Here is a 20,400-nt window from a genome sequence, read left to right as displayed (position 1 = left end):
GAACCAAGACAAAAGGAGGGGTTCAGTCATGTGCAGCTGCTGAAGAGAGGGCAGCTGAGGGCAGAGGGGTGGGAGGAGCAGGAGTGTTTGGGTACAAGGGAGTGGGCAGGGCAAGGGCTTTGAGGTGGCATTTGTTCGGACAGAAGTGTTTCAGGGGGGAATGGGCTTGAAGAGAGAAGGGAGGAAGGACTGAAAGTCCAAGAATGGGAATAATATGGAGTTTTAGGGAAGACGAGGTTAGGTGGTTTGAGCTCTGGGCAGAAGAGGATGTTGTAGGTCAGAAGAAGTTCATTTGCTGTGAGACAGGCACCTCTGCTTCGGGAGCCCGGATGTGATGTCCTCCATAAGGGATGTCTGTGAATCCCATTGCTCACAGCTGTTGGCCTCTTTGCCTGTTATTAGATAAATGAAAGTGACAGCTACAGTTTATGTATTCATGATTGCGAGTATCACTTACAACTGGAAGGGCAAGAAGTAAAACCCCATCATTTGGTGTGACACGATTCAGATCAAGCGGGAGAAAAGACTGGCTTTCCTTCGCAGCTCCGAGGTTATGGCTGTGCTTCCCTGACCAGCCCAGGCTGATTTTGAAGCTTACAATGGCTAGCTGTGGACCTTTCACAGAAGCAAAGAATGCTTTTGCCAAGGCTGACAATTAACCCTAGTGTTTAGAGGCTCCAAACATCTTTAGACTCTTTCCATGCTCCCCTCTGTAGAGGCTCTTCAGCCTTCTGGACTATGCCCCCTCCACTCGGGTCCTTCTCGTACCTTTAGGGGTATGTCTCCTGGCTAATAAACAGTGTAAAGTGTGAGCTATACTGCAGAGCATCCTGCTCTGTGAGAATTTAACTAACTTGTACTGGCAATGTTTGTTGAGGCACTGTATGTGAAAGCTTTCTTAATTTCATGCTTTTTGAAAAGATACCAAGTTATATTTACCCCAAACTTCAAGCAATTCATGCCTTCTTCAAAACTAAAAACAAACAAACAAAACAAAAGTAAAAAAAAAAAGGGTGATGAATTCAACTAATTCCCAAGACCACATTCTTAAAGGCTATTTTGAAAGAGTAGTCTCAGCTTTGTTTAATCCATTATTTTTATGATTCTTCTCCTCTGTGAGTGGGCCTGATTTCTCACAGGCAGTCTTTTCCCTGTGCTGTACTTAGAAAAATCCTTCTAAATCTTTTGAATTGCTTTTGCCAGAATAACTCACTGTGCCTTTTTATAGTCCATACTTTTTGCCTTTATAATCTGCTTAATCTGAATGTAATTTTGCTTTTTTTTTTTTTTTTTCATTTTCTGTCCTCTGGTGACATGCTAACTGGTAAAATCAAGAATGTCATTTTTGAACAAAGGCTAGGGAGAATTTCACAGGAGAGTATATCAAGAATGAGATTATATACTCATTTTAGAGTAGTTTATTTACAGGTGGTAAAATTTCAAAATTAATTTAAGAGTGTTTAATTTTCTGTCATAATCTTCAAAACTATCATCTAGATATTTTTGTTCCTGAGGGTTAAATTTACAGCAATGCACTGTCATGGCATGCCAGGACATTTTCCTGCTTTGTCTGTAGAAATCTTTTGCTGGCCACTGTAAGATGCAGAGGTGCATAGACAGACCAGCTGTTAGGTTTGCATTCATGTTCTATCAGATGAACTATACTAGCACTTTAACCAATAAATACCAGAGGGAAAGTGACTAATCTGTTTCTTGAAAACTTTCTGTTCTACTGATTTATGCAGAAGAGGACAAGTGCTGGATTGGCTTATCTGCGGCTGCTTGTCTGGAGTTGCATGTTCCTATGAATGGCTGGCACAGTAAGGCTTATTTTGCTCTCTGTAGCCCATGACAGCTTTTTTTCCTTTTCTCCTAGGCCTGTCCCAGGTTCTCTGTCGTCACTACTGCACCTACACAACCGACAAAGACAGCCCATGCCTGCCTCTATGCCTGGCACCCTGCCCAACCCTACCATGCCTGGATCTTCTGCTGTACTCATGCCTGTAAGTTTTTTGGTTTGTTTTTCTGTGGGGGAGGAAGATCATTTTTTTGCTTGATTCAACCTTTGCAGAGCTGAGCGCCTGCTGGATTTTCTAAAAAATCAAAGTGTTAAAGAATCCGGAAGAAAAATCAAAGGGTTAAGGAAGCCGGACCTTTTTCTCTGCTTCGTCTCACAGAAGAGATGCAGCTAATGGCATGTTAATTAGTGTGAGAGTGATTAGAAACAGTCTACATGAGACTTTAATTTCTCACACTTGGTCATGGAGGTAAGATCAGTATGTCTGTGCTGGAACAAAAAGATTTTTCTGAAGTCAGACAAAACTGGAAAAGCCATGTGCATAAGTTATGCCGGTGAACTCTAAGTAATGTTCTCGTTTGTGGGAGATAACCAGCAAGCAAGAAAGAAATGCGACTTTTCTGTCCTGGTGACTTACACTTAATTAGAATTTGGTCATGACTGCTGCTCGTTTTCCACTCATTTCTGCAGAGATGGGAATATTTTCCATCTTCCGAGAGACAAAGGGGTGGTTTGCAATTGTACCTTCAAATTCTTAACGATTTTAACAACCCTTTCAATATGAGACATTTGGGCAGATTAGGGATGGAGGTGAATAAGGATGGCATGGGGAAGAGCGAGCTGGGAAAGGAGAAGTTTCTCTTTCATTCCACAACGTTCAGTTTGGAAGACAACCTGGGAGCATGGGAGGGAAGAAAGCTCTGCTTGTTCTGGCTCTGCTGGAGCAATGAGGACATTCCACAGGGCTTGAGCAGTCAATAACAATGACTAACTTATTACTAAGTTATCAATAATGCTGTCCTCGAATATCAACCAGGAAGTTTAACCTAAAAAGTATAAGACATGTCACTGTGGGCAGGTTTCTTTTTCTGGTGTGATTCCTAAAGAGCCTGAAATGGAGCAAACATCCTGCCTCAGTGTAAGGTCAGGGGCTTTGGTTTGCTGCTGGGGAGTCCTTTGGGTCTTGCAGAGGAGCAGGTGTGCTCTGGCTGAGAGCCTTGGGGACATGAGCATGGAAGTGAGACAGACCCTGTCAGTTCTGTCTGCCCAGGCCACAGCTCCTGCCCCACAGCCCTCCTGAAAGGGCTGCAGAGGAGATGGTGGCGGCAGCTGCTCCTGCCCCTTGGAGAGGGTGAGGGGCCCTGGTGGAGGCACCTTCTCCCCACCAGCAGGCAGTAGGGTATTGTCCTCTCCTCCAGGCCCAGCACCTCTTCTTGCTGGGATCATGGAAGGTGGGAGTCACTGCCTCACCGCAGGGCACAAAAAATTGCTCCCCTGCTTGGAAGAGCTCAGGAGGATCCAAAGGTTCTTCCTCATACGAGCCAAAGATTCAGGAGACTGTCCTGAAGAAAGGCAGGATGCTCAGCTCCAGGTGAAAGCAGCACCATAACCCTTCTTATAGCCCCTGCCAAGGACTAGCACCGTAACAGCACTTGCCCCTTTTTGGGGAAGACACTCCAGGAAATTATTTTGTCCAGGCCTTACTGCCAATAGGTGTTACTTGAAAATTATAGTCTTCCCTCCCAGCCTAGTGAGATTAGCTTGCAGAAAGTGGCCAGAATAGCCAGGAGGTGTTCTGCTTTGTTTTTTTGCTATCTCAGCAGTACATGAAAGCTTCCCCTACAAGACATACGGAAAACTCTTCCTAAGTGAGCAGTCCAAGCGGAGGAAAAAGAACCAACTCATTTTCCATATACTCAAGATTGTAGATTTTTATTTATGTTTTTAACAAGCTAAGTTGGGCTGCACTGACAGGGGAAGCCACAACTTTATACAGTGATGCTTTTAAAACCACTTAACTCCAAGTGTTGTTATACTGAAAGGGAGAAAATCATTACAAAAAAAGCACAAACCTGGGTGGCTGCTACATTTGTTTAGTAAAGAAGCTTTTTATTTCTAATTGGCTGTGAGTTTTCAGGGCTGATTCTGATGAAACACACGCCTGCGTGCATACACACATGCAGTTCACAGCACAGATTGTTATTTTTCCAGTCATGACTTGAAGAAATAAAGCTGAGTCCATTTAAATAGAAACTGAGCATAAATTCTTGCAAAAGTCTCCAGATGTTTTGAAACCTTTTTTTCTTTTTTCTTTTTCTTTTGAAAGATGGAGCGACAAATGTCAATGAACTCCAACATCATGGGGATGCAGGGGCCGAACCTCAATAATCCGTGTGCTTCACCTCAAGTCCCCCCAATGCATTCGGAAGCCAAAATGGTAAAAAGAAGAAACATTAAAACAACAAATTCCTTTTCTTATGTTGCTCTTGCATACTGGTTACCCAGACAGTGGGGGATGTAGCCAGACACTGCTTACTTCATTCTTAGTCATATGTTGTACTCTTTTTTAATATGCTGCATTAAATTGCCTTTGTGTCAGTTCAGTCTATGAACTTTCAAGATGTTCCTGGTCCTAGCTGAACTCTCGGTGAGAGGGAACTGAAGTGTAGTGTTGCTTATCTGTTCCGTGCTGTGTTAAATAGGGTTTTTGGTGCAGGTTGGCAGAATTTAAGTTAATGGTCTGGCTGGTTCTTTGATGGCGTCTGTGTTCCACAACCTGACTTAAAGAAAATTGTCCGTTTATAAAGAGTGAAGTAAAAAGTGTCAGATATGGAGGGAATGTACATGGTATTTGTTTTTTCCGGATAGGTGCATGGTGTGTCAGGGTAATGACAATATTAGGAAAACAGACCGAATGATGTATATAAAACTCTTCTGCTATCAAAAAGAAAAGTCAGAATTTGGACAAAAATAATTTACTTATACACATCGAATATTATAGTGGTTTTAAATGTTGTTGTATGTCTCACAAGGTAAAGGCTTGTCAGGCGTATATACTAGTACAGGATTAATGTAGGTAAACTAAACTTCAAGTGGGCATTTTTAAGTTTTTTTTCAGCTTTATATGCATTCTCATAGATGGATTCAGCTCTAATACCCTGGAACCAAGTTAATCAGTGGAGAAACACTTAGATTTTTTCAGTTTCAGAACTGCCATTTGCTGGCTGGTGGAAATACAAGGACAGAGGTTTGCAGTTTAACTACATAGAGTTTTTATCCTCTCAAGATATCTCATCATAGTGGAAAACAGGAGTAACTCCATTGAACTTGTTTCAGTGGCATTTCGCCAACATAAAATTGTCATAAGTGAGAGAATGAAATCAAGCCGACAAAGATTAAGCAACCACATGTTTTTATATATTTCTACTTTGCATGACTGGTACAGCTTTTAAAGTTGTTGTCATCTATCCTGAGGCAAAGAAAAATATCTTCTTGTCTATAGGTATGGTGCATGCAAGAGACTCTTGGTTAAGAGCAACAACATATATGAGCTTATTCTATCTCTGTTTTCTTAGATTGGATAGGTCATGCCTTTTCCTCCGTGTTGGTCTGGGTTAGGCTGTTAACCCAACCCCTGTTAACACCCCGTCTAAAACCACACTCCGTAAACATGCAGCCAGTTGGCCAGAAGGACAGTGATGGCCAAAAACACTGGCTGCCCCAGCCAAGGAAAACCTGTGGTCAAGAGTTTTCTCCCTGCTGTACCACACAGTGACCGTGACATGCCAAATGGCAACAGCATCTGCAGCAGAGCTTGTTAAAAACTTTTTGGAATAGGCAAGTGTTTTTTTAACTCAAGCATAGCTGAGCCAAGCTAAATACTCCTTGGCTGAATAAATCTAAAACTGGCATCTGTTTTGGGGACTAAAGGTTCTGTAGTTTACTCTCTCCCCCACCCCCTGCCATTTTTTTTTTTTTACTGGAAGCATGAGACTATTCAAGAAAATATTAAATTATTGGTGCATATGGTGAGAATTCTGTGCTTTAATAGCTGAAACTCTACATTAATACAAATTACTTTTTAATCTGGATAAGCAGGTTTTGTCCCTAAACCTAAACGTATGAAGGCATGGTTCTTTCAGACAGAAATTGCTATCATTTTCAAAACACAGTATAGTGAACAAGCCGCCCCTTTGCTTCTCAGGGGCTTTCTAACACTCTTCCAGAGTTGGAAAAAATCCATATGTATTAACTCTTAAGAGTAAGAGGCAGAATTTAGAGCTTCAGGACCTTTCTTCTTTTTAAAGGCAGGGGATTTTAAAATATATCCTATATTCTAGTTTTTCACTGCATTTCTATTGGAGCATACGTGTAAAGTAAAAAGCATCTTTCTTTAGCCACTGCTTTGAAAAATACAAATCTATGAACAATACTCTGGATGAATACAAAGCGGAAAAAATGTGGGAAATATTCAGGGTAAAATTATTTCTTACATGTTAAGTTCATGAATTTTTAAATCTGAGTCATCTATACTACAGGCATGTTTGTTCTTATTATTAACTATTTCACTTTGCTTTGTGTGTAAAGCATGAGACTTTGCATCTGGCAACTTTTTTTAAAAAATGGAAAATGAGGGTGCTTAGTACCTTACTGTGTTGTGTCCTACATTAGGGAAGAATTTCAGATTTCCTCAGATTCTGCTAATGCTATTAATGCTGGTGCATCCAGTGCTGCATATGTTCTCTTTGGCTGGACCCACTTTCCAAAGAATATACACGTTGAACAGAGTCATCTAAGCTGCTTGCCACTAATGGCTGCAGTATCTGGAGAAGTCTGGGGGACTTTGGGCTTGATTCGTCAGCCATCAAAATCTGTGGCAGATAGATGAGCATTTTCTTTGTGCCTATACGAGAAAATGTGGGGCAGGTTCCTCTATGTGTGAGACCCAGATGTGAGACCAAATCCTTCTGGCCTCAAGCACATGAAAGTACATACCTGAGCAATGCAAACATGACTTGGTACTGTCACAGTTTAGCCCCAGCCAGCAACTAAGTACCACGCAGCCGCTCACTCATTCCTGACCCCCAGTGGGATGGGAGAGAGAATCAGAAGGATAAAAGTAAGAAAACTTGTGGGTAGAGATAAAGACAGTTTGATAGGTAAAGCAAAAGCTGCACATGCAAGCAAAGCAGAACAAGGAATTCATTCACCACTTACCATGGGCAGGCAGGTGTCCCACCACCTCCAGGAAAGCCAGGCTCCATCACACGTGACGGTTACTTGGGAAGACAAACACCATCACTCCAAACATTCCCCCCTTCCTCCTTCTCCCCCCAGCTTTATATGCTGAGCATGATACCATATGGTATGGAATATCCTGCTGGTCAGTTGTGGTCAGCTGTCCCAGCTGTGTCTTCTCCCAACTTCTGCACCTGGCATGGTGTAAGAAGCTGAAAAGTCCTTGACTACCTAGCAACAACTAAAACATCGGTGTATTAGCAACATTATTCTCATTCTAAATTCAAACCCCAGCACTATACCAGCTACTAGGAAGAAAATTAACTCTATCCCAGCCAAAACAAGGACAGGTATGCAGCAGTCGTAACACTATTTGGTGACTTGAGTGATTTAATTTGCTTCTGTAAAATAAATATGAATAAGTAGTATAAGTTTGGATGCTGTGTGATGCCCTTTTTTTTTTAGAGAAAGCAGATACATTGCAAAAGATTCACACGCTCAATTGGTCCCTAATCAGTTTGCAGTACCAAATGGAAGTCAGTCTAATAAATACATACACATATGAACACATACATAGACACATATGGAATGTGTGTTGCATTAATGTTTCTATAATATGAAATTTATTAATCTATTCATATTTTAATCAGCTTGTGTTACCTGACATTTACAGAAACCCGTACGTGCCAGACAAGATACTTGTTTCCTGGTTTAATTTTTTCAGGAGAATGTTACTTCAAATATTAAAGTATTGTAGATGACATCCCAGAACTGATTTAATTTATCACAACAATTTCAGTTTCCCTCACAGTGTGCCTCTCAATTAAGTTATCACCTAATGCTTTAAAACTGTCCTAGTAAACGAATGAGTGAACATCTAAATCAATACCGCTTTCATCTTAGATTCAGAGCTGAGTGGATAAAACCTTTATGCTGGCCACCAAAAACACACATTGATTTTGTATTAAAATATATTGCATTGGAAAGTGGAAGAAACATGTAGCTGTAAGTGCGCACGTTAAAAATATGCAGAATAGCACATGTAGCATATTAACATGTGGTTCAGTAGGCAGAGAATATTATGAACCCAGAATTGCTGGTGGTGCCTTTGCCTTAATATACTGCTTACATATAGTTTGGTTTGCAGTTTCAGAGCATTCAAGGTTTTATAACTCAGAAGTGCAATATCGTGTGCATTACCAGAGTGAAAGATAAATAGTGTGCACTGAACTGCTGGAAGGCTGTATGAGGGCAAGTCTTTCCGGTGAAGCTGATGCCGCTCTATCTGAATTTTGCAAGGCATTGATCTTTACCTGTAGAGATTTATGAGCTCTAAAGGGAGGTATAAAAAGCAGACCAGCAATGAAAATAATCTGACTTAAAAATACAGTTTTCAATTTGACCTAGTAATTTTTAATTTTACCTTCTCCTTTTGCCCCTTGCTAAATACATAGTTTTGTAAAATGTAAATAAAATATAATATGTGTGGCTTGGCTGTGCCTGTCTTCCTGACAGAATCTGTATGGTTCTTTTCAACAAAATAAGTGGTTTCCATATCAGAAGTGTATAGGGCTGTGTGCTGTTGTTTTTACCTTGTATGCATTACTAGGTTGAACAGTAATAGCAAGAAAATGAATTTGAAAGGGTCTGTCAGGTGTAAGAGTAAAAGCATACCAGAAAAGAAAAACAATGGACCAGTAATGAGCATGTTCCTATTTATAATGGTAAAATATCCATATTAACTGAGCCTCATAATTTACTGAAGAGTGCTGGACAACTTTGGCAGAGGAGGAGGAAAGAAGCAAAAGAAATTGTGGTTAGCCAGTTGTCATCAGCACTAATTTTTATTCTACTTAATGAGAGTTAAGGGTCCAGATCCTACTGGTGGCTTTGAAAACTCCTGTCCAAGTGTTGCTCAGCTCTCCATCCCAGCAGAAAGGCAGGGACTGTTTCCTATGGCTGTCAGACAGGCACTGCTCACTTTCTCCAGAAACACGGCGCCACAGCCAAGCAGGAAAGTCTTGGCCACAAGGATGGCCAGCTTCCCTGGGATGCAGATTGGGGTCTGTGTTTGGATGGAGTTTCCTGCTGCTTCTTGTTTTACAAATAACATGCATTTCCATGCCCGTGAGCTGTGGGTGGTGCAACTGATGCAAAGGGAGATGTTACTAGAGTAAAGCTCTTATCCCTCGCCCTGGTTTGGCCCTTGCCCCAGCTGTTGTAGCAGTCATTGGATGCAGAAGCAAAAGCATGGCTCTAACAGCAGTGGCATCCTGGGGCAGCTGGTGGCCCTGGGAAGGACATCCCCGTGAGTACCAGCTCTGGGCCCAGGTCTGTGAGGTTTCCATGCTGACCTGAGGCTGAAGTCTGGCACAAGCAGCCCAGGCAGGATCAGAGCCACTGAAGCTCTGATTTAGCTGCTTAATACTTAATGACTGAAGATATTTTGTTAAATATAATAACTGGTTTGAAGTCCTTGTTTCCAATCAAGCTGACTGGGAAAGGAGTCGCTTTAATAGAGCAACACAGATTGCTTCAGGGCCTGAAGGCTTTTTCTTTGCACAGATTCTGGGCTGCTGAGCAGAAAGAAAAATGTCGCATCTCTGCAGAGCTTTCAACAGGAATTGCTCATTTTGTCCTTCACCATAAAGCAATGAAAGCAACATCAGAGAAAAAATGTTCCAAATGAAGGCTTCCAACTTAAAAAACAAAACAAACAAACAAACAAACAAACCAAACCAAACAAAAAAACAAACAAACAAACAAAACCAAAGTCAACCAAACAACAACAACAACAACAAAAAACCAAAAAAAACCCCAAAAAACCCAAAAACCCAAAAACAAAAACAAAAAGCCAAATAGTTGTGACAAAATTTCCTGTACTGGTAACTGAGAAATGTTTTCAAGGAAGGGACTGTTAAATAGTTAAAAAACACGGTGCTTCTCCAACTGTTGACAAAACTCACTGTTCTGAAATTGTATCTTCTGTTACATTTGCTCTTATGTTTTGAAGTCCCCAAAGCCAGCCTTTCAGTGTGCTCCTGATCTACGCTTTCAAATCCTCCCCGGGCAGAAGCTTTGCCTGCAGACATTATGCCTTGCTGTGGATTAAGGTATTAACGTGATGGGGGAAGCTAGTAATATTTTCTTTTGTTTACTGAAACAGGATCTTGTATCTGTCAGGCCTAAATGCTGGATTATGAACTAGACTGGGTTGGAACTAATTCTTCTTAAGCTGCCAGTGGCTCAATAAGTGCAATAGTGAGGTGGTTCAGTTCCTCATAGCTGCTGCAAATACGCGTTGAATATTTGATCTGGCTTCTCCCGAGTCCATACGAATTGCGTTGCTTGCTGCAGACTCAAGTTGTAACAATTCCTTGCATATTTCTTCCTTAGTGTCACTTCGTCCTGCGGTGATCTTATCAGCACTGTTTCCCTAGAAGAACTCAGATTTTTATTATTTTGTTTGCCTTGATGCAGCTGGGTGTTAAAATGACCTCGCTTTCTCCCCCACCCACCAGCCCTCAGCCTTTCTCTTTCCCTCTATTTCTCCACCACCCTCTCTTTCCTCAGAGGATTTACTGTCTTTGTAGATTTGTTTCTCTTTCTCCTTTTCCCTCCAGTGTCCACCCTGATTTTGTAACCATAGCAATAATTGAAATACAATCCTAATATTTGCTTGCTGAAGCTATCATCTAGCCCAACGTATGAACTGCTGGCTTTTGTGTGTGGTCAGGTTTTGAAACTTAAGTCAGATGCATCTGTATACATGAGGATGATTTGTTTGGTGCTGAGCCATCCCTTCCAGAAAGGGTTTTGTTTGTGTGAAGTTGTGTGTCAGTGGGAGCTGGTACAAGTAAAACCAAGCCCTCATGCTAGTGAAGCCAGGGAAAAAGGAAATTATAAAAAATAAAAACAAGGCTGTGTTACGGGGAAGTTCTGCTTCACATAGATACGTTTCAGTCTTTTGCTTGGAATTTGTACAGCTTTCACTTTCCAAAATTTCCAAGATGAATAATGGAAGTTGTTTTGCACTTCAGGCTGCTGCACATTAAGCCCAGTGTTTGCTTGGGATGTTCGAGAGCATCTCACGACAAGCAATGGGCTTTGGGGCGGATGGAATGGTGTTACATGCTTTACCAGCTCCGTATTTTAACCACGGAAGACACAAGTGCTGGAAGCAAAATTATCATGGCAATAAATCTTTTCTTTATGGACAGGCTTAAAAAGCATTTTCTAAAACCTATACAGTAGCTAATGAAGCAGTTTATTAATTATGATAGCGTTCCTGTGAGATAAGTAATTTTAGACTGTTGAACTGAGAGAGAAAAGTGAAGTGACTCACTGGAGGCCACACAATTTGTCAGTGGAAGAGCTGAAACAAGCACAGAAGAATTTCTGGCTGCCACTTCCAGAAAACACAACTTCTGTCTGAGTAAGATTTATGTATATGTATTTTTTTCAAGTAATATTAATTATTAATATTGTTAATATCAATATAATTGCTGAAACACAGTGTTTTTTCAGGACTAGTGAAAGAAGGGGGAGACTTTGAACTCTTCAAGCTTACAGGGGGTGCAGACTCAAAATTAGGATTCGAATCCAAATGAAGGTGATGGTTTGTGTTTGGATTTAATGCCCCCTGAAATTTCCTGAACTTTACTAATGAGATTTTGGCTCAGAATGACAAAAATCAACTGATCTTCTGAGACTTCTGTCATCCGAGATGATGGAAGCCTTGTGAGATCAGCTTCCCTGCCATCGTGGCTTTCACTGAAATCTCAGGAGAGCACTTACTTTCACATATAATGTCAACCATATCCAAACCAGGACTAACAAATACCCCTGTAGAGCTCCTTCTAAGATCACAGGCATATTTGAAATACTGCTACAAGCTGTGTTCGGTCTGAGGAAATGCTCACAGCATTTGTTGTTTCTTCTGTCAGATACGGCTGGTGACACTTTTCAGTGGTGGGAGGGTTATATACTGTCGTCCAGATGTTCGTTAGTGCAACTTCTCTTATTTATGTTCAGAGATTTATCAAGGAGGTAATTTAAGAACCGGGACAGGCTGGGTCTCCCACCCTGGAAACACTTACGCAGCAAACTTTGCTCCACTTGCGGTTTTTACTAGCAAGTCGCTGGCCAGTAATGTGTAGCTGAGATTTTGGTGTATGAAATGCTATGAATAATCTTCCCAAATGTGCTCTGTAGTCAGACTGGATGTGATGCAGTGTAGTTTGTTGTGTTCTCTGCACTCTGTATCCTCCTTATAATACAACTACTATGTAGCCCACCACACTGGACCGCGCCAGGGGACCAGAGCAGGCTTTACTCACAGCTTGTTGATCATGTGCTTGGGCACCGATTGCAATTTCTCTGGCAATGTAGGCACCTCCAAGTTACCCTGCTTTAGATAGTTTACTCCATTTCAGATTACTTACATTACAAAGAAGACAGCAAATACAACTGGAATCATTTCCCAGTAGCATTGTAGAAGCAGGAGGAACATGGACTTTGACCAGCTAAAAATTAACTGTAAGGATCTGTCTAAAAGATCACCAATCTTTTAGGAATAGAATTTAACTTATGCAAAACCTTCCTCTTCTCATCACCAGTGTGCTATTTTTTTTCTCCCACTTTATATACTAAAGTCACACTGAAAACAAGTCATTACCATATTGAAAAATGTTCTAAAAATCTTATTTTAAGACAGTATCAGATTCTTTATTTAGTGACAATATCAATGTGGAAGGAGGATTGTTACCTTCATTATCTTACAGATTCATTCATGAAAGCTTGGTCTTAAAACCATGTTGCAAAATAAAGCTTTCGTAAAATAGAAAAACAGCAGCCAGGATTCCTGTAGCTTTGTTTTTTAGTCTACTGGAAATGATTTAAAATTAAATAGCCAACTTTTCACTGCAGCTCAGTTGTTTCTCTTCTCCATCTCAGTTTTCCAAAATAGGTGTTCAGGAAGGAAACAAGCCCCATAAGCGGCTTAAGATAGAGTTTCGAACTCCTGTAGCTTAAAAAAGTCAGAGGCAACATTTTTAGTAGAGTCAAAGATTACTTTTAAAATTTAGCCCTAATCCTCAGCTGCTGTAAACCTGTATAAATTAATTTACTTCAAAGGAACTGTGTGGGGGTTGCATCAGCTGAGGATCTAGTTTATACGTCTGAATCTCAAAATTTTCCTTTGGGCAAGCTGTGGGCCTTCCACAGTTTGATACTGCCAGGTAAGGATTTTGTTGGTTTTGGCTTTGGGGTTTAGTGTTATTCTTTTCTTTAGAATACAGTACATATTTGCTGCTTCTTTTTGCAAACTGGTGTTTTGCCGACTCTTCCAACATCTTACATGAACTTTGTCCGACTTAATTTTTCAGCGCTGCTTCCTATAGGTGTTCACTAGGTAATATTTAAAGATAAATTATTTTCTCTAAGTCCTGATTAATATTAGGAGATTTTTATAATTGATTCGTCATATTGAGCAATCGGCGGGAGTTTTTGACTCTCCTGTGTCAGTCAGTGACAGGTACTGGTACCTGTCCCTAGTGATTCATAATGAAAAGTTGCCAGATATGCCTTTGAAACTGATGGATGATTCATATTGTTATATTTAGGCCACATTATTCTGGAATGTTTAAATTAGACGAAAAGCCACCTCTGAGTATACATGTGCAAACATAGAGTACATTTTTAGTTTCCCATCTGGATATATATATATAAAGTCCAGGGCTGTTTTGAAGTTGCAAGAAATATTGTTATATTTTTATTATGGTATTTCAGTTCACACTCATACTAATATGAAAAGTTTAGTAATGGCATATCCTCAATACTGCCCTCAAATGCCAAGGTTACACATGAAGTCCAATGGGATCTAGCAAATGTTTAAACTTTTATTAAAGCCTAAAGCCCAAAATAGACTTTACTAGACGTGTACAAATTATTTTAAATTATGTAAATATTTTTCATATGTCTGGCTTCTGACAGAACACCACTATACACCAAAGTATGACATTTGCCTTACTGTGCCAAATTTTTGCCTTTTTTTTTTTTTTCTTCCCAAAATACCTAGCATCATTACTGGATTTGACTAGAGGCTGCTTTATGTGCTGCTTGTGGTTCACGAGAAATATATGTAAAGAGGATGGATTGTGTTCCCTGACTGTTAACAGAGGCTCTTTAGCATGAGGTTAAGCGTGAACTGCCAACATCACAGGCAGGAGATACCCAGGATAAGGGTGGGTGAAGTCCTGCTCTGCTTTCCATCTGACAGACATGTGCAGCTGCTATGAAGGCTGGTGGTGGTGTGCAGTGTGTGTGTGAGAGAGAGAGAAAAGTACGTATTTGGGGTTTTGCAACAGATATTGCTCTAACTTCATCTTCTAGGAATCCTCTTAAATTAAAAAAATCCTGCCAAAACATTAATATCTGGATGTGTACAGAATCTGAGTGCTTCATTTGAACGAGAGGCACCAGTAGGTGACAGTAACAGTGAACAAGCTGAAAGACTCCAGCTTTGTTCATCAAACATTTGCAGGTGTGTGTGTTTGTGCACATGTGCATGTGTGTAATTTTTTTTCTTTCCTGTGGTTTTGGTGGGTTTTTTTCCTCCTTCATTCCATGCACTTTTATTGTGCAAGCATAATCTTATCTATGCGTATTTGGCTAACTTTGTCCATTTATTTTTTTGCACATTACCTTATCTTTTGTTAAGAAACCACTTTTCCTGAAATACTTTTGAATGTTGAAGAACAATAAATAACTGAAAATCCATGTGTATTATCCAAAAATCACTGACTAACATTTAGGGTGACTACCATTTGCATGAATAATGAGAGATTTGTTCTGCTACATCAATTTACAGAGAGTTATCAGTCTTCTAAATGATGTTAGTGGTGGAGTAGTTAGATTGGAAACTTGATGCAAGCAATGTTTGAATTAGTTGGATAAAGAATTCCCAGAGGTAATCTAAAACTGGTATATAACTGCATCACTGCTGAAAATTAAAATAGGAACGAATTGCCCTTGCTGAAATTTGTGGTTTCTGGGATTGTCCAACGATACCCAAATCTTCTACTTCAGAAAACAAGGTAGCTTGATCCCATTTTAAATATTTTAGAAAGTAAAACTTTGCTTTCTACTACACCTAAAACTCAAAATGAGTTTATGCTAGTCTTAGTGAAACTGGTATATAGGAAACTAGTTTAATAATGCCCACAAAAATCCAGATAACATAGCTGTAACTTGTAGTCCCCATGCAGCATGTGCTCTCCTCCTAGGCTCTCCTCCTAGGTTGATCACTGCAACCTGGACAATGATCAGCTAGATGAACTAGCTCTAGAGTTCTTCAATTTACTAGTTCCCTTCTTTGGTTTGTCACTTCCACAGTGAAAACAACATAGGCCATGAATATGCATTTTACTGGAACACACAAGATCTTTCTGCAGAGATTTTTAAGGTCTCAAGCAGAAGTGAAGCTCTGATGAGTTGGATATGTGAAGGGGTTGTTAAGATTAAGTCCTGGATAACTTTAATCGGAGATGCTGCAGGTCATGCTGAGGGCTACACTTCCCAAAGCACCTTTCTTTCAGAAACGCACTGCCAGCCTCCTGGCTGTGACAGGACAGGAGAAATCATGATGCACACATGGTTGGGAAATGGCATTTTCCTAAAGTTGTGAACTACCTGCAGGTTGATCTCTGTCCTTTTTTCTCTCAGTGCAATGTTAGCATCAGGAGTGACAGACTGATGTCCACACAAGGGTAATGGTGACAGTATGTGCCCCAGGAGCCTCTCTGCAGGAGTCTTGACAAGGAGAGGAGCCCAACAGGCTCCATCCAGGCTCCAGGTGCTCCCAATGTCAATATTGGGCAGCAACATCCAGTGAGGAGAGAGAGTCTGTGGTCCTGGTGCTCCTGAAGTGAAGGAGCATTCGTAATTTCTCTGTGGGGTGTAGAGCAGTACCTCTTCCACACAGTGTTTGTAAAACACTGTGAGAGCCCAGTTCCCACCAGTAGATACCTCCTGCCCCTTCCCCCGCCTTGGAAGCTGGCACTACATCTGTGTCTGTGCAGCAGCATCTCTCCTCCTCACTTACACAGCCAGTAGGTAATGTTAGCATGGTATCAGGGAATACTAGACCTGTCCACCTGAATCTCCATGTAGCATTTGATGTATTTCCCATAATAAATTATGTACTTCAAGGAGCAATAACAATAACTGAGATTCTTGAGACAAGAAGGGTCACGTTACCAGGAGTACCAAAAAGGCTGATTAAAATTAAATCGTAGCAGACAACAGTTGTGTTACAAAGGAGGGCTCGATTACAGCCAAGTCACTTTCTTTGCTAACCTCTGACTTATTTATTTCTCCTGCATGCTGCAGTCTGCATCTCTTTCTGGTTGTAATGAGCATTAATTGATTAGCTGGATCTATTAAGAGCTTGAGCACTCATAAGTACTATCCCAGTGGGTACACAACTAAATAGTTTATGAGGTAATTAGTATTTTAATGCCTTTTCTAATGAGCCTTTTCAGTAATGAAATCTCATGAGAACATTATTGTTCATGTATATTTCTTCAGACACAACAGAAGGTAAGCTAATGCTATTAAGAGATTTTAAAGCTAGTTTATAAAATGGGTTTTAGTAACTTATTTTTGAATACTTACCTTGGATCGTTTCATTAAAAAAAAAAAAAAAGCTATCTTAATTTTTCCCATTGCTCTGTCTCTTGCACTCCTCTCTCCTGACAGAATTCTTACACTATACTGCAATTACAAATAATTGGGATAATTTTTGAGGCTGCTACCCGATCTCGTAAGCTCAGCTATAAGTAAATAATACCATACTGTCTGATCGTGTTGTTTCAGATGTGTTCTCATGCTGGAAGAAAAAATAACTCTGTGCCTGGCTGCACTGTGCCTTGGATTTATGACTGTGTCAAGTTTTGAGAGAATGACCAACCTCTACAAAGCTTTTCAATGTTAAGCTGAGTTCTTTTTCTGGAGGCTCGAAGGCAGCACAGAGCTTGCAATAATACAGACGGTCTTACTTCCCCTCCTCCTTCAGGACTTGATGATCTTCAGGGTCTCTTCCAAACAAAATGATTCTATGATTCTGTGATTCAGGTCCATTGGATGTACCTCCTTTTACCAAGGTTTAACCCATAGTGAGAATGACAAGCCCTGTGCCTTGCATTTTATTTCTCTGGTACCTAAAAGAAGATGGCTTCAGATAGCTTTGCTGGGAGGGTTTTTTTTGGTGTGTGAATGGCTCATTTTATCATTGGCCATGGGGACAACACTTGCTTTTTGTTCTCTGGAGGTCACAAGGTATCAGCAGCTTTTTATGTTCTCATCTCTTGGGGCTCACTTCTTCCAGCTGGGAAGTGCAGTCTTGTCCTGAGTGGGACTACAGCTGCAATTTGACAGCAGATAGTGATGCTGTGAAACAGCTCAGGCCAAAGACCAAAGTGTGTATGTTTTTGAAACCTGTTTCATAAATTAGTTTTACATAGTCTAGGTGATGTATGCCTTAAAATATTTTGGAAACTTCATTTTAAGGTAGGGATGTACAACTCCTATTTAACATTAGAAGCTGTAGCAGTAAAACTGTAAGAAATTCCCCTATACAGATCTCATTATGTAATGTAAGATGTAATGAGTTTAATTCATCCTTAGGGTGTCTTTAATGGTGTCAGTGCAGTTTTGCGAAGGATAGATTTGGCCTAGGGACACCACTGCTATAAAACCTTACTGTCTTCCACTGGTATTTCTCTCTCTGTCTCCAATGCTTTACTGAGACATGTCACTGTGATATATTAACAGGCTCATACTTTTTGATGACTCTAAGTTATTAGTAGTATGTGTATTGTTTTCTTCAAATGAATATGAAAAGCCACATTTTCAGCTAGAGTAACTGTAAAAGCCCCCTCCAAAACATATAGAAACAGTGTCCTTTGACTTGACGTATTTGACCTTGCCTGCAATACCATGCCTTAGCAATGCCTCGGAGATGAAAAACGCCCAATGCTGACCGCTGCTTTCCGTGTTGCCTGCCATCTCCACACCCATTTGCAACACGAGACCCAACAGCACAGGAGAGTCTGATGCCTCCTATGTCATCCCCTAACAGCACTCACAGAGTTTCCAGTGCTCACTCACATGGCACTGTGGACCCCTCTCCTTAATAGTCAGACATGCTCTTAGGATGGAAGCTGAGAAGTCTAATCTGTTCACTCAGCTGAGATGTGGTAGCTTCTTATGTCTGTGTTCATGGTCTGTTTAAAATGCAAAATAAATCAGATGTGCCGGAATTGCCTTCAGAGTTGAGCCAGCCACCCTGGCTGCTCTGAGACCCTCTGCAGGGTCAGCAACCCAACAGGCTGAGCCCATGCCAGTGCCCAGAGAAGAAAGTCCAAGTGAGAAGGTGCACATCAGGTTACCAGCCCAAGAGTAGAGGAAAAATATCCTCAGAGAAATATTTTGGTTTCCATTCTGGAAATTTCATAGAGGGTGTTTCTGCTCTGTATTCAGAAGCTTCCTTAGGGGAGAACTGATCCCTAAGCTGTCTGAGGGTAGGAGCTCTGAACTGTCTGTCTTTAGTGGCCTTTGCTAAAGCCATCTCTGAACACTAATGGAGCACAGTCAGAATTAAACTGGGGTGGTGGGGAGACCAGTTGCCAAACGTTGCTTTTGATTTCGGTAATATTTCTTTTAGACTTGAAATGGGCTGGAGTTGTTTTGCTTACTTTTTTGGAGACTCTCTATTTTTGTTTGTACTTCCTGAGTCACCACCTGTCTTTGCCAAGACTTTACTACATCCAACAAAAGGTATATTATTGATGCACTGTGCCATGCACAAAGCCTTTCCGTGAACTTTACTGGACTTGTGGTCCTCCCAAATTCGTTTTGCTCCCTGTCTCTGCCCCCGAGCAGGTCCATGGTCCATGCACTTCTCTGACAGCATGTAAACACTGAGCAGGCTTTGACATCTCATGAGCTTAAAAGCTCAGCTTTCTCGATTTCTGATGCATTTAGATCAGTCCTCTCACCTTTCATTGTATAATAACATGTGTATGTACATAAATATATATATATATATATATATATATATAGTCTTTGGTAGAGAAGTAGGCACTGAAGAAATGTTTCGCCTCTATTAGAAATACTTGGAAAGAGCAAAAGGCACTTAAAGGATAAGTTTGCCACTTTCTATTTCTTTCTGCTCCTTCTGTGCGCCATGAGGTCATGATTAATGGCTTTGGTGACATTTGGAGGGCAGAAATGATCTGTATGTTCAATTCAGGAAGACCTCTGAATCGGTGGGGCCCAGGGGAACTGGCAGCTCTGGGTCTGGAAGGACCTGTGATGTCATTTCATGTGGCCCCGGGGGATACAGCTATTACTTCTTTAGGCATTATTCTTGGATAGCACTAAGGTGTGTGGGTTTTTTTGGCCTCCCAAAAACATTAATTCTTCCCTGAGCAATGGAAAGATTCGTCACCCTTGGGGGAGGCTGTTTAGGGTGGGGGGAGTCTTAATGTGCAGGGGCAGGGTGCTGCTAGGGGTACACGCGCAGTAGGACAACCAGAGAGGACTCTAGACTTCACAGATACACTTCTAGTGATGCAAAAATAGTTCAAAGGAATAGGAACCTGTAAATGAGGTTTACTTGAAATAAAGCTACTCTAAGATAGAGAAACATACACAGTAGACAAAGAGGATATTTTGACATTTATTCATGGCTTTCCTGGAGTGTCTTGGACTGTATAAACTCACTGCTATTATGTTAGTGAAACATTAGATTCCCTGAGGCCATAACTCTGAATGGAATTTAACTTCTTTTGCTTTGAAGAAAGAAGAGAAAAAGTAGATTTATTACACTAGTTCAACTCCTGTCAATTCTGCACATAAAGGAATGATGAACAAACACATAATTTAAGAAGTTATGGACAAACTCATAATTTCCTGACAATTCCCTTCCAAATGATGTACCTTTTGAGATTATATATTTTCTATATATTATAGAAGGAGGAATGGAATTGAATGCCTTCTTTTCTTCAGTCCTTCTGTTTCAGTAAAAGAAGATGCTATGCAACACATGTTGGGTAGTCTGTCTCGTGTCATTGATGAGCTCTGCAAGAGATATGCTATCTCTGTTTTGCTTTTAAGCTAAGTTAATACATTCAAAATGCATGAATAGTTTAAGTGTCATATTCTCAAGGTAGCTTATTTTCTTGCAATCTACTAAACTTTAATTCAGAATGATTGTGTGTTGTGTTTACAGTTGAATTTAGATAATGTTTACTTATGTTTACATATTGTGCCTGGCTGATAGATGGCAGATATAGAATGAA

At 40.6% G+C, this 20,400-nt stretch overlaps 1 protein-coding gene across 2 annotated transcripts in view; it reads left to right on the top strand.

Moving 5' to 3' along the window:
* The window catches only part of CREB5 (cAMP responsive element binding protein 5), a gene marked incomplete at both ends in the record, with an annotated part of 253,641 nt that overhangs the window by 183,718 nt on the left and 49,523 nt on the right, over positions 1-20,400 (top strand). For both annotated transcript variants that reach the window (XM_080339004.1, XM_080339003.1), the window contains 2 exons: positions 1,877-2,003; positions 4,125-4,235. In XM_080339004.1, coding sequence (XP_080195130.1) covers positions 1,877-2,003; positions 4,125-4,235 — 238 coding nt within the window. The remainder of the gene's footprint in view (positions 1-1,876; positions 2,004-4,124; positions 4,236-20,400) is intronic.

The sequence above is a fragment of the Nesoenas mayeri genome, assembly GCF_963082525.1.
Source record: "Nesoenas mayeri genome assembly, chromosome: 2".
In the NCBI taxonomy this organism is placed as follows: domain Eukaryota; kingdom Metazoa; phylum Chordata; class Aves; order Columbiformes; family Columbidae; genus Nesoenas; species Nesoenas mayeri.
Note: the sequence above shows the minus strand (reverse complement) of the source record. Positions and strands in the feature narration are given on the sequence as shown.